General features: G+C 39.9%; 1 protein-coding gene across 3 annotated transcripts in view; it reads right to left on the bottom strand.

The window, feature by feature from the left end:
* LOC144768018 (alpha-2-macroglobulin-like protein 1) overlaps positions 1–15074 on the bottom strand; it is a 293319-nt gene that overhangs the window by 127717 nt on the left and 150528 nt on the right. For all 3 annotated transcript variants that reach the window (XM_078651413.1, XM_078651412.1, XM_078651414.1), the window contains exon 18: positions 3399–3519. In XM_078651413.1, coding sequence (XP_078507539.1) covers positions 3399–3519 — 121 coding nt within the window. The remainder of the gene's footprint in view (positions 1–3398; positions 3520–15074) is intronic.

The following is a 15074-nucleotide window of genomic DNA, read 5'->3' on the forward strand; positions in this document are numbered from 1 at the left end:
TGGTATGCGGTGGTCAAACTGAATGGGAAGACCGCATCTCGCTCTATGCGGACAACATACTACTTTATTTAATGGAGCCCAAAAAGTCTCTAATTGCAGTCCTTGACATCTCAGCTGTATTCGGTAAATATTCTGGTTTGAAGATTCACTGGACTAAATCCCACCTCTATGTCCTTTGGGGAGGCCCCCCTGTACTACCCTACAACTGTCCCATTCAGATTAGCACCACTGGGTTCAAATACCTTGGTATATTTCCCTCCCTAGATCTTACACTTCGATATGAAAAAAAAACCGTCTCCCTCCATTGCTCCGCCTAAAGCGAGACATTGACAGCTGGAAGTCCCTTCCCCTCTCCCAATTGGGCAAGGCGGTTCTTTTTAAAATGATGTCCCTACCCCGTTTTCTTTATGTTTTGCAGAACTTGACCCAGTCCCCTCGAAATATTTCAAAGAAATTGAATGCCTTCAGAGAGACCTGCTATGAAACGGATCACCACGTATAGCCCTGGGTAAACTCACGTTAAAATGGTATGATGGTGGCATCAGCTTACCTGATATTAAAAAGTATTACTGGGCTGCACACCTGGCAGCCTTTCACCATAGTATATATAAGAAAGGGACCCCCTGAAACTAGTCGCAAGTTCCTAGGTCAGGGCACAATATTTATAAAAATAACAATTCCTAGGCAACTGTGGGGTCCTGTAAGGATATCAGGTACACTGACACAACAATGATAAAGGCACAAAAAATATAAACTACTGCAGTGTACGGGAAAGATAAACTAAAAAACAATAGAAAATAGATCTTATTGATTTATTGATATGAAACATGAATTTATTAAAAAACATATAGCACACAAGTTATATGACAGATAATTCAAAAGAACTTGAAAAAGAACCCGTCTGGAGGGGTTCTGATATAAATCGAATGCCACCGACCTTATCAGTTTGTCGTCGGATACCATGCAAGGGTTTTTTTCAAGTTCGATGAAGGCGTGAGATTAATCCAAACTTCCATCTATTTCCCTGGTTGATGGTTAGTCATTACGCTCTCAATTTGGCAGAAATCGTGATCACATCGTGATTCCTTTACCAGTTGTTCGTAGATAGGCCGGCAATCTATGCATGCCTCATACGTTATGATATTTGTATCCAGTTAACCCACTCTTCCTCCAAGGAATTTTTAGAATCTTCAAGTTGTTCTCCCGAAGAAGGCGTTTGTAACGCTGAAACGCGCGTAGAGATTATTAATTTACCCACTTGGTTGCTTTTATTAATGTATTTGTTTTTATTCATGTATGTAAATTGTTTTTAAACATGATGGATTGTATATGTTGAAATCTTTTGAATTATCTGTCATATAACTTGTGTGCTATATGTTTTTTAATAAATTTATGTTTCATATTAATAAATAAATAAGATCTATTTTCTATTGTTTTTTTAGTTTCTTTCCTGTACACTGCAGTAGTTTATATTTTTTGTGCCTTTATCATTGTTGTGTCAGTGTACCTGATATCCTTACAGGACCCCACAGTTGCCTAGGAATTGTTATTTTTATAAGCCTTTCACCATTGCACATATGGAGAACTCACCAACCCGGGCTATCAGATGGATAAATGGCTCCACCCCGGAGGAAACTATAACCGATCCCTTTACTCTACGCCAAATCGATCCAGACTCACAGGGCCGACTGGACAATCGGTTAAGGTATGGCACGCAGCAAATAAATCCCTGTGGTGGGAAGGTAAATTAACACTGGATAACCCCTTATGGGACTCTGCACAACTTGGCAATCTGTGGTCCTCAAAAGGATTTGATAAATGGGACTTGATTGGCATATCACAAATTAAAGATCTGTGGGTACAGGGTGGACTACAACCCTTTGCTGCCCTTCAGACTCAACACTAACTTGCTGATGCAAAGCTCTTTCGGTACAACCAGGTTAGCCATGCACTACATTCCCTCATCCCGAGAGGCACATCCCTTCCGACTCGTCCTCGTTAGAAGACAGAATACTAGATGGCCTTGTCCCAGATAAGACTATTTTGCTAATTTACAATATATTAATAAATCACGTGGATGATCCTCTTTTAACTTTGAGGCGGAAATGGGTGGCTGATGGGATACAAATAGACAATGAGGATTTGAAGGAAGCGGTTTCCTCGCCCCGGGTTGTGGCTAGTCCAGCATAAAATCCAGCACAGGGTATATATGACCGGCACGTCATGAGGGGGAGAGCTGAAACAGGGGACTGCCGTAGGAAATGTGGCCTCACTGGCACATTTATGCGCATTATGTGGGAATGCACTCTAATCCAGTCGTATTAGGGAGGGAGGTACAGAAAGTGATGAGCACTGTCCTGACTGTCCCTATCTGCCCGGAGGCACGTTGATGCCTACTAAACATATGGGAGCCGACTGATCTTAACATTTACCAAACACAATGGGCAATTTTGGGCTACATGCTGGCAGGAACATTGCTCAGGCCTGGGGAGCGGCAGCCACTCCTACCTGGGAAACGTGGGAGAATAATATAGACTGGTGTATGTTCGGAGAAAAGACAGTGTTTACAGCCCTAGGCTGCCCCAAAAAATGGGCCCGCATTTGGTCACAGTGGAACTCCTATCATGGAGATATATGCATTCCCCCACAAAGTATTGAGCTTGACGATCTGCTTCCCCCTTGAAATTTTTCACTGCATGTAATTTGCTACTGTATTGCCTGGTCTGTCATGCATATATTTGTATTGTACTGACTTAAATGATGATATGCCAATGATTGTTTAATAAGTTATATAAAAAAAATTAAATCACGTAAAATTACAAACTACATCTTATGAAAAAAATATTCAAAACAAATTTTATTGTATCAACAACCATATATAGTCCGGTACAGCCGAGATTCTCAGTAGAGTTAATATGAGTCAGTATTACATCTAAGCTGTTGACATCCAATATATCAATACAAAACAGGAAAGAAAAAACATGATGAGCTCAAACGTTAGCCCTCAGTTGTACATTTTATACATTTAATAATAATTATGCCAACAAATACTAACATCTAAAATTAATATAGTAACAAACACATTAAAATAATTTTAAAAACATCATTTTACAACTTTGTTGCTGAAAACAATATTTCAAACAATATTCCTAAAAACGATACTATCTACCAAAAATAAAAAATTTCTTGATAACAATATTCTATATCGAGATATTTTTGCATCACAATATTTTTTTATGATGTTTATGTGCCACAGTACCTTAAACTCAGCGTAGCACAAAGACTGGACAGTGGAAAATGAAGCAATAATTGATTCCAACTTAAAGAACAGGCCATCCACTGTAAATCAGGAACATAAAATATCATTAAGAGATTCTACTAAATTAAAGATAACATACCCAACTGCTGTCAGGTCCCAGATCCAGGTCTCCGGGAAATGCTTCCGGACCTGCTCTTCCACCTTCGGTTGAGATTCTGGTAGGACATTGGCCTGCGGAACTGAGCTGTCTGGCATGGATGCTAAGAGGAAATCAAGACACCTATTGTAAGTGAACAGAAGACAGTGATATTTGGCCTCAGTGAACAACCTGATAGACCTAAATGAGATCCAAGTAGGAGGTCTAGAGTGTGCAATACATCTCTCTTGTTGCACATTCCTGATATAGTCTCTTTTGCATGTTTTATCAGTCAAATAGTGAGGATTCGACAACATGCTTGGTGTGAATTTGGGGAAATAATTATTATTGAGTGTAGAAAAGGCTTCTCATCCATTTTCAGTATCACTGCCTGTCTCTGCGGGAAACAACCTTTACACCAGTCATTACATCGCACTACCTTTACAACGCAGTCATTACAACCCAGCATCCTTTACATCGCATGCCATTACAATGCAGCCATTACATCGCATGTCACTACAATGCATGTCATTACAACGCATGCCACTATGACACATGTCATTACAACGCAATATAAGGTAAGTAATGGGGAATAGTAATTTTTACCCCTACAGTATCCAACACTTACCCTACTGTTGCACTCACTGGAGTGGGGATAGTAATGTTTACCCCTACACTATCCAACACTTACCCTACTGTTGCCCTAAAAGTAATATGTGTTGTATTGGTATGCGTTGTAATGGAATGCGTTGTAATGGAATGCGTTGTAAATGTAGTTTCTATAAATGCGTTGTGAAGGCATGTGATGTAAAAACATGCGTTGTAATGGATGTTGCAATGTAAAAACTGTGTTATAAAGGCATTGTTAATGTTTGCATTGTATCATCATACATCCGTCTCTGCCTCTCACGTATCAGTTGGTGCAGCTGTCTGGAATAAAGGGGCCGATTAAGATGGCGGTCAGATGAGCCTCCGACTGCCATGGTTGCAGAACGGGACAGACCGACAGGTAGTCGGTGGTCCCACCCACCAAATTAGGATCTGACTGCCATGGAAGTGGTCAGAAACATGCTTATTTGTATTGAGGCTTGTGCTGCGGGCCGCAACACAAGTCCCAATGCAAAGAGGGATGTTTTCAAACATCCCTGCAACCCGTGGCAGGCACTGCACGATGCAGGGATGTTTAGGGGGCACCACAAACGCTCCCCAAGGCTCATAGAGGAGGACCACATGAGACAGGGGCCCTGCTAGGGGGCCCAAAAAAGCCTTTCCAACAGATTTTTCACATCTGAAGAACCAATGTGAAATGGTTGGCGGAAAAGGTGGATTGTAATCCCCCATGGCAATGCCTGAGAAGGCATCGCCTCTATTGTGGGGAATGCGATTGGACCGACCGCCCGACAGGCTCTTTGAGCCGCTCGGAAGCTATCGGTAGGTCTCTGGGCCACTGTGGTCGGAATGACCACATTCTAATGTGGTGGTCAGTGGGGTGGGTGGGGGGGGGGGGGGGAGTGGCTTGGACACCATCTGGAACAAGAGTTTCTTCCTAATTTAGGCATTTTTCATTGTGGCAAACGGCTTGGAAGGCAACCACTGCTTCGTTGATGATGTCAACCACATTTGTATCCACCTTGTGAGGTTCCCGCGGTAAGCGGCTTGCTTAATTTACCTTTGATATGCTCCCGTGAGTGTATTGAGACTCGCGGTCGCTATTTTGTTTTGCCGTGAGCTGCTATTTTCTTCACAGAATGAGGCAGCTTGGTTTTTTCACCGACATGAACGACATGAAACTACATGAAAACCTGACTTGCCTTTTCTTGATGCTTCTTAAGGCTAGTTTTTTCGAATACATTTATGCTACTCCTCCTGAATGATTTTTGAGGCGTGTTCATTTTCCTCTGCTATTTTTGACTTCCTTGGATGCTTTTGTATTGATATCAAATATATGGCAAGACTTCACTTCAAATGTTTTCGTTTCTACTATTTTGTGACGTTTATATATGGGGAGAACAAAATCTGCTTAACGTTCCAAGGTAATGTCTTCTACTTCGGTGGTGGATTACAATCCTTTCAGTGTTCTTCCGGAAAGTATGGCTGAGTCAGACCAGACCTTAATAAACTCACCTGTCTCTAATGTTTCAAGACCTACTTCTACAATTTTATCGAAACTACGGGGCGCGTCGACACAATCATCTGTGAAGAGGATCAAACAAGATCCTCCCTCACCAACAGTGTCTCCTCCTATTTCAATGGAGTTAACACTGGAGGAAATTCGAGCTCCTAAGCCTTATATGGAGGAGACTAATTTACGTCTTCAACAATTAGACGATAAATGGTCTCATATGGAGAGCAGAGTGGTTTAATTGGAGAGTAAAGTTGACTCGTTCCATTCTACTGTGGTACAAGTTCCTTCAAGATTTCAAGTCTTCAGAAGCAAGTTGAAAATCTTGAAAATCACAACAGACGCAATAACCTACGCATTTCAGCTTGATGGAGGGACTTGAAGGTATGAATCCGCTCTCCTTTTTTCAATCTTTTCTTCCAAGACTTTTCGATATCCCAAACTCCCCACCTTTGAACATTCAATTTGCTCACAGTTTGGGTCATATCTCACATTCGACTAATTCATTAACTAAACTGCGAGGAGTGATGTTGTACTTTTTGGAATATACAGATTTGCTGAGAGTTTTACAAGCTGCTAAAGCCAAAGGTAAAGTCTGTTGGCAAGGTTCCAACCACTTATTCTCACAAGATTATGCCAAGGCAACAGCAGATAGAAGGAAGCAATTGTTGGACATGAGACCGACAGTAGGAGATATCAATGCCAGATTTGGACTTATTCATCCGTGTCTCTTTAAAGTCATGTATAAAAATAAGACTGCAACATATGAAGGTCCCTGCCTACTCAACGATTCTTGGAAAATTGTAGACAGGAGGACATGGACTTTTCAAGATCCACTGTTTAATGTTGATATGTCTTTATTTATTGCTACATTGTTCTGGTTGATTGTTTATATGATGTATTTGTTACTTTCTCTATAACCTAGTTTATTTCTTTTTTCACTAGGTTCGACTCCCTCATATTCATTCATGTGACTACCCGTTCGTCTGATGGTATTTTGTCTTCCTCCCGTACCCGTCAGTGGAGTTCCGGTTGATGTACCATCCTTGTGGCTCCACTAACCCTGAGCTTTGTGTGTTTCTTGGTATGTCATTTTATGTGTCCCATCCATGGTTTTGGTATTTTTCTGTTTATATGGTCCTCCTTCTCATGTTTTTTCCCTCCCTTACTTCTTTGTTTTCTCTTTTCTTTCAATGGTCTTTATCAACCATCTATATCCTTTTCTTATATCTTTGTCTCTACCTAATGTTTTTCACAACTAGTTGTATATATCTTTCTATTTCTCATCTCTCCTCTATACTTTATCCTTTATTTCTATTCCCTTTTCCATTTGCAATTAATTCTCTACATCATACCTTCATTGTTTCAAAGTTATTTCTTATTCTACTTTTTTTATTGTTCTGATAGTGCACCAGTTACAGTTATTATCATATATGGTACTGTGCTTAAGTTAATGTTACGTGATAAATGACTTTAAGAATCATTTCATGGAATGTTAAAGGTTTAGGCTCCCCTATAAAGTGTCAAAGGGTTTATCTATTCTTTCTTCTTTAAAGGGAGACATTGTTTTGTTGCAGGAAATACATATTGTTGATAAAGAAATTACTAAGCTAAAGAGTCAATGGGTTGGTCAGGTCTTTGCCTCTCCAGGGTCTGGAAAGCGTAATGGGGTGGTTATTTTATGTCACAAGCGTCTCAATGTACAAATGCTTACTCAAGATGTGGATTGTGATGGCAGATGGGTATCTTCACTTGTTGATAAGATTCCAGTAACTATTGTTAATCTCTACGCTCCTACTGCACCAGATAAATCTTTTTGGCCAGGAGTACTATCTAAGTTGATGACCTATACTGATGATTATTTGATCGTGGGTAGTGACTGTCTAGAATAGGATCAAAAACCATATTAGACACTCTAAAACCAAATTCATACCTTCACACATGCACTCAATTCACATCAACCCTTTCCCAAAGATCTATAGTCGATGCTTGGAGATTATGTAATCCCACACTCCAAGAATATACTTTCTTTTCTCCTGCCCATTTTTCTCAATCTAGGTTGGATTATATTTTTATTTCCAATAATCTTGCTCAGAGAGTTATTAATTCTGGTATAGGATCTATATTAATTTCTGACCATGCACCAGTCACTTTCGATTTAGAATTCCTTCCTCCTCTTCAGGGAACCTGATCTTGGAGGTTTAATAACACTCTTCTGTCGGACTCACAATTCACACGTGCCTTTGAACAATTTGCTCATACTTTCTTTACAGAAAATGAAACCCCTGGGATTACACCTCAAATTGTTTGGGACACTTTTAAAGCCCCCTCTAGAGACTTTCTTATTAAATGTGTTTCTCATAAACGAAAATCAGCTACTGATAAGTTAAAATCTCTCACCTCACAGATTTAAAAAACTAGAATATTCTTACTATAAATCCCAATCTACGAATACCTTGAATGATCTTTTAAAGACTAAATTTGAATGTAATAAACTCTCTAAAGATAATGCTAATTCTTTCCTCCTCAAGGCTAGTGCAAAATACTATGGTGGTCAGAATAAATCAGGGAAACTTCTTCGCGAATTATCTTAAAATTAAGAAAGAACGTACTGTTATTGGCTCTTTTCTAACACCTTCTATTCAAACTCTATACAAAAGTGAAGATATTCTTGCAAAATTTGGGGGGGGGGGTTATGTAGGAGAGTAGGGTCTGCAATCCTATGGTCACCCCAGATTTTTGCTTTTTGCTTCACTGGTTTACGACTTTCCCTGGCCGTGGGCCTGCTAATCAGACCAACAGCCTAGCTGTTCTCTCTCTAAATTGACATCCATGTACTTTAGGTGCATTTACCAATTGGTACTGGGCCACCTTATCAGTCCCTGTACAGAGTACCTTAGGTATCCAGGGCATAGGTGTACCCAGGTCCTACCAGGGGCTGCAGCATGTATTATGCCACCCCTGGCTGGCCATCCAAAACTGACACAACTGGCTGCAAGACAGCTGGGGCAAGGTGGTGTAATCACCCTTTGCTATAGATATAGTATACCTATATCTAACCCTAAAATGGACACATATATTCCTATCAGTCACTCCTATGGCAGGCCTTATCAATCCTGAAGGCAGAGTGCTTGGAATTATGTGAGATGGTGCTCTGGCATGAGCTGAGCCCGTCTGCAGCTTGCGGAACCAAGTCCTAATAGCTTTTCCATGATAACGCTATACCATATACTCTTAAGTGCATTATAATCCTCGCGGTTAAATGCTAACTTTGGTATAGCATTATCAAAACAAGTCGAGTAAGGTGTCATACGAATTGGAATACTACCCCCTCGCCAATTCTGGCGACGGGGGTAGCATTCCACCCTTCTAGAGGGACACGACATGTATGTAACTGAGAACCCCGGTTAAAGGTAACTCGAGCCTTGGCATCACAAAATGGATGCTGCCACCACAGACACAAGTCTGACCTCCTGCTGCTGGGAGTCCTTCCAGCGAGAGAGGCTTGGACAAAGGGTTTCCTGCCTTGGGAGGTGCTAGCACCACCACAGACAGGATTTTGTGTATTGGGTAGGACAGGCCTGAAAGGAATGAGACATGCCTGGGGCACACAAGGTGTCCTGTGCATACACCGGTTCAAACCAGTTGCTGGGGCATCCCTGCCCCAGCTCTGGCGCGAAACCGGACAAAGGATAGGGGGTGTAGCCACCCCCCTTCCTGGTCCCACCCAGGGGAGGGACCTAGTCAGTAGTGCAGCCCCCTTTAGGAGAATAAAGGTAGGAGCTGGTCCCATTCCAAATTAGATTATCCTGAACAACTTTACAAGAAGAAACTCTGGACTTCGATGTTCTGCTCCACAGAAGAGTGAAGAATCTCCCTTGTGGGCAAGGAGTGTCCACCCTGCAACTGCAGGCACCATCAAGTGTCCAGCGGCTTCACTTTGTCGTCTTCCCTCGAGGATCCAGACTTCAGAGCTCGACGAGACCCGGACTCCCAGACCTCTCCGACCTCAACTCACATCTGCAGCACAGCTGAGATCTGTGGGTGCGACGAGACACGTGGGACCGGCCATCTTGAAAGAAACTGCACTTCGCTTCCAGCAAGACTCCCGAGGTAAACTCGACCAAGTGCTTTGGGGATTGAGAAGCCCCAGCCCCGAGCTGCTCCTGCACTGAAGATCAGCCCTCCAGCATCCACGAGATCTGCGTGGGGCCCTTCTGCCTGTTTGCTGCTCGACGCGTTGTCTGGTCACTTGCCGGCTGGCTAGTGCCCTCCTAGACGACGAACTTTGAAATCTTCACTGCTGGTCTGGTTGCTCCAGACTGGCCCTTGCTCCCTTCCAAGAGAGGAGCAACCCGCACCCTCCTGGTCCACTCCAGATGCCGTTTCCACTCACTGCGTGGGTTGCCTCTGCCAAGGCCTGTTGACTCCAAATCCGGATCCGACACCGCCGACAGTGAGAGCCTGCGTGGGACAGCTCGTGCCTCCATCCTGGTCGTCGAAGACACCTCCTGGTCCACGTGGCTGCAGAGACAAGCGTCCACCCTTCACCTGATCACGACAACAGCATCTGGTTCCTTCCTGGTTCCACACCAGTCACTGGCTAGTGTCTTTAAACACTGTCCCCTCTGCTTTCAGGTCCTCTTCTTCCTCGATCCACCCGTGGATCGCACCGGACATCTTCCTCCTGGTCGCCTGCAGCATCTTTTCTTCCAGGCTCCATAGACTTCAACGCAGAAACCCGACACAACTTCGCACCTATGCACCCGCAGCCCGTGGGTGAGGTAACAAGAGCATTTCGGTGCTCAAGGGTAGCTTGACTCTCCTAGTGTCCAGATTCACAGTCGTTTTAGTCCTAACCAGTCAGGATTGTCCGTACTCACCTTTTTCTTGAACTGTACTGTCCATAGACGTTGTTACACTCTGCACACGCGTCCCATGGGCCTCCTATTACTTACCTGAGGTTAGGATAGTGTAGTCCCAGCGAACCTCCAGCCTCTGGACAGCTCCATTCCTTCTATCGTTCTACTTATACCATTTACTTAGTATATGGTTTGCCGTGTCCCTAGGGCACCATTGTGATTTTGTGCAACTTGTCATATTTTTCCTAAGAGATTGTCATGTGCTTAGCCCTCTAACCTCATAAAGAGTTCAGAGGTGTTTGTTATTAATAAATATATTGTTTATTTTCATAACAACCTGTGTGGTGTCCTTTCATCTGGTATTCAAGGGTTATATGTGGTAAAACAGCTGGCTTCACATGCCAAAAGATAGCTGGTCTATAAGGTTGACTTACAACCAATCACCAAAAGGGTTGTTTGGACTGATACAAGGTGATCACTAGAACTAGTGAGCACCATATATCAGGCCAACTTCTCACATATTACACCTGTTAGACTCTATAAATTAGATCCTACACTATCTCCCAAATGTTGGTCCTGTGCTCAACCATTTGCAGATCTTAAACATATGTTATTTGAATGTCCTCTTATCTATGACTTTTGGCTAAAAGTTTGGAAACAGATTAATTCAATGTTTGATTCACACTCTCCTTTTAATTGTATTCATATTTTTCTGGGCAGTTCCGGAATATTGGTCATCTCTCTAGTAATTTTTATATAATTGACTTACTTTTAGCAGTAGCTTTCCAACAAATTATCAAATCTTGGAAGGATTCTTCACTAGTGTCCTTTCAAGCATGGTGGTATGGTGTAGGTTATCACCATAGACTTGAAAGGGCATACATCCACCCTGTTTTGTTAGCTATTAAAAGAGATCTCGTATGGCTCCCTATCACTTATTTTTTTGATAAATCTGATTATATCGCATGTTTACATAATCCCCATATTGAAGAAGTTCCTAAACCTTCATGATGCAGTTTGGTTAAAAAATGTTGTCCTATTTTATTATGCTATATTTTACTCCTCTAAATTTTCATTGCATATCTCACATTTGTTATATTATTGTTATCGTTGAAGTCCTTCTGCTGGTGTTATATTGTATGTCTTTTTTCAAAAAGTATGATTAGCTGCTCAATGATGTTTGTTGTCCATTTAAATGTTATTGCAAATTCTTTTAATAAACTTTCACTTTAAACCTAAAAGCGATGTCAGTGGGACTGACGGCACGTCAGTGTTGGCCAAAGACATCATATTTGGACCAAAAGTTTTTAACACTGGTTGACGAACCAGAGCTTGTTTTCTTGCTTCGACATCCGAACAGTAGTGTTTTTAAATGTATGTGGATAAGTCCAAGTAGCCGTCTTACAAATGACAGCTAAAGGGATGTTACCTAGAAATGATAAAGAATCACCTTCCGTTCAAGAAGAAGGTGCTAGTGGATCGATTGTATTGGACATTTGGGTTTACTGTAACATAACTGGATGCATTGTACTATCCATTGTGCAATTTCTGCTTTTGAAATTGTGTTTTAATTTTCTAGGGTTTGAGAAAGGAACAAAAAACTCCTGTGTTTCCCTAAAGGTTTTAGTCCTATCAATGTAATACAGCAATGCTCTTTTACCATCAAGTGTGTGTGGGCCTCTTTCTGCAACTGTCTCCAGTTTAGAACAAGCATTGGCATAGCCAATAGATCTTGCCTTTGGGACCTTATAAGTTTTTAGCCAGAGCTACTGGCTTTGCTAAGGTCTTTAAGCTATGGTGTAGGGCAGTGTGGCTGCTGTGCAGCATGTTGGAAAGTTTTGGGTAGATATTCATTTGCACCATTACATCATATATAATTGTTTGAGGAATTTTCTGTTAAACCTATTGGGGTACCAAGCTGTTAGCTGTCCCTTATTCTGGACAAGTTTAAATCTTGCCCCCTCTGGGCTTTGGGCAATTGTTCACCTTGGCTATGGTGCTGCTTGACAATTAGTGAAACAGAGAGGAGAGATGGGCATGCCTCTACACAGTGTACGGGTCCATGTGCTAAATTAATTTAGATTCAGTTTGTAATATATTGTTGCATTAACCTTGCTTTTTTAAAAAAATAACATTTTGGAGTACTGGTGCATGTATCACTAGGGAAACTGTTTGATAATTGTGGACTTCCTATGAACTTCTTAAAGCTCTGGGCTCTTTCCTACTCCCCCCTGTAACAATTCCTCATTAACTCCAGTCCATCCAACCAATTATCTTTTAAAAACAAACTGTTTATCTCTCGGTTCTTTCAGCCTCCGCCCTTGCCTGTAAGCCTGTTCTGTGTCTAGTACCAGCACCGGACGAACACCTAGTGGCAAATGAATTATTCTACTAATGCCTTTAAAAAAAAATGTAACTGGTGCTCATGTAAAAGCGCTTCGACCTTTTTGGTTTGCGGTACATAAAACTGCTAACAAAAGATATGAGTGGGGTAAAACATTAAACCAATTGAGCAGGGGTTTGGTGAGGCATGGAGGAAAGAGCAAAAATGGGCGATGGAGACTGCTCACAAAGAGAGAGGAGGAAGAAGCAGAGGGGTGAGAAGAGAAACTATATTGATATCCATTGAGAAAAAAATGTGTCAAACAAAAAATATGACCAGTGTGCCCATTTGTTTCATGTGTTACTTTCAAAGAAATTCGTGTAACAATTACAGATGAAATATATTTAAGAACGTCCTTTCAAAGATTTCCATGTCGCCCCCCTCGGGTGTTTCCTGCAGACCCAAGATCTCCGGTTCATGTACCATAGAGAGGGGCTCGATGCCCCCCAAGGAATACAGTCAAAATATCGAGTAAAAAATATAGAATTGCATTAATATCGAATAAAAAATATCGAATGGACAAAATATCGAATGGACAGAATATAGACAACAAAAATATCAAATTTGAGGTAAGTTAATATCGATTTACACAAATATAGAAAGTCAAAATATTGAAGTATATAATATAGATGTTAAATATATCTATTTTTTAATAATATCGAATAAAAAAAATTGTTAGTATATGTGTGAAAAGTGTATATTTATTTTATAATTTATTTTAAGTAATGAATTGTATGGTATTTAATTTTTGCGTAATTTACTTCTGTAGCGGGTTGTGGGTTTATAGGGGAATAGGATGGGAAGTAATTTAATTATAATTGATTAAATGTATTTATTGGTATTTATCTTGAATTAATTGTTAATTATTTTTTCATTGGTAATTAATTAAATTATAATTGGTAATTAATTTTTATTAATTGATTAATTGATAATTATGTTAATTTTATTAATTTATTTTATGTAGCGGGTTGTGCGTTTATAGGGAAATAGGGTGGGAATTAATTTAATTATAATTGATTAAATGTTTTAATTTATTTATTGGTATTTTTCTTGAAATTGTTAATTATTTTTTAATTGGTAATTAATTAAATTATAATTGGTAATTATTTTTTTTTAATTGATAATTATGTAAATTTTATTTTAAAAAATCTGTAGCGGGTTGTGGGTTTATAGGGGAATAGGGTGGGAAGTAATTTAATTATAATTGATTAAATGTTTTAATTTATTTATTGGTATTTATTTTGAATTCATTGTTAATTAATTTTAATTGGTAATTAATTAAATTATAATTGGTAATTACATTTTATTAATTGTTTAACTGATAATTATGTTAATTTTATTAATTTATTTACTGTAGCGGGTTGTGGGTTTATAGGAGAATAGGGTGGGAAGTAATTTGTTTGTAGTTAATTACATTTTTTAATTTATTGGTACTTATTTTTAATTAATTATTTTTCAATTGCTAATTAATTAATTGTAAATTGGTAATTAATAGGTAATGATTTCTAATAAATATTTTTATTTGTATTTTTAATTGATTAAATATTATATTAAAAAGGTAATAATTTTAAAATATGTGTTAATTGGTATTAATATATATATATATATTTTTAATTATTATATGAAGTATTTACTTTCCCTACTGTTGCACTCAGTGGAGTGGGAATAGTAATTTTTACCCCTACGCTATCCATTGTTTTCCTTAATGTTGCACTCTCTGGAGTGAGAATAGTAATTTTTACCCCTATGCTATCCAACGCTTTCCCTACTGTTGCACTCTCTGGAGTGGGAGTAGTAATGTTTACCCTCCCGCTATCCAACGCTTTCCCTACTGTTGCACTCTCTGGAGTGGGAATAGTAATTTTTACCCTCCCGCTATCCAACGCTTTCTCTACTGTAGCACTCTCTGGAGTGGGAATAGTAATTTTTATATTATATTAAAAAAGTAATAATTTTTAAATATTTTGTAATTGGTATTAATATTTAATTTTTTTAAATTATTATATGAAGTATTTACTTTCCCTACTGTTGCACTCTCTGCAGTGGGAATAGTGATTTTTACCCCTACGCTATCCAACGCTTTCCCTACTGTTGCACTCTCTGGAGTGGGAATAGTAATTTTTACTCCTACGCTATCCAACGCTTTCCCTACTTTTGCACTCATTGGATGGGAATAGTAATTTTTACCCTCCCGCTATCCAACGCTTTCCCTACTGTTGCACTCTCTGGAGTGGGAATAGTAATTTTTACCCCTACGCTATCCAACGCTTTCCCTACTGTTGCACTCTCTGGAGTGGGAATAGTAATTTTTA

The sequence above is a fragment of the Lissotriton helveticus genome, chromosome 7, assembly GCF_964261635.1.
Source record: "Lissotriton helveticus chromosome 7, aLisHel1.1, whole genome shotgun sequence".
NCBI lineage: Eukaryota > Metazoa > Chordata > Amphibia > Caudata > Salamandridae > Lissotriton > Lissotriton helveticus.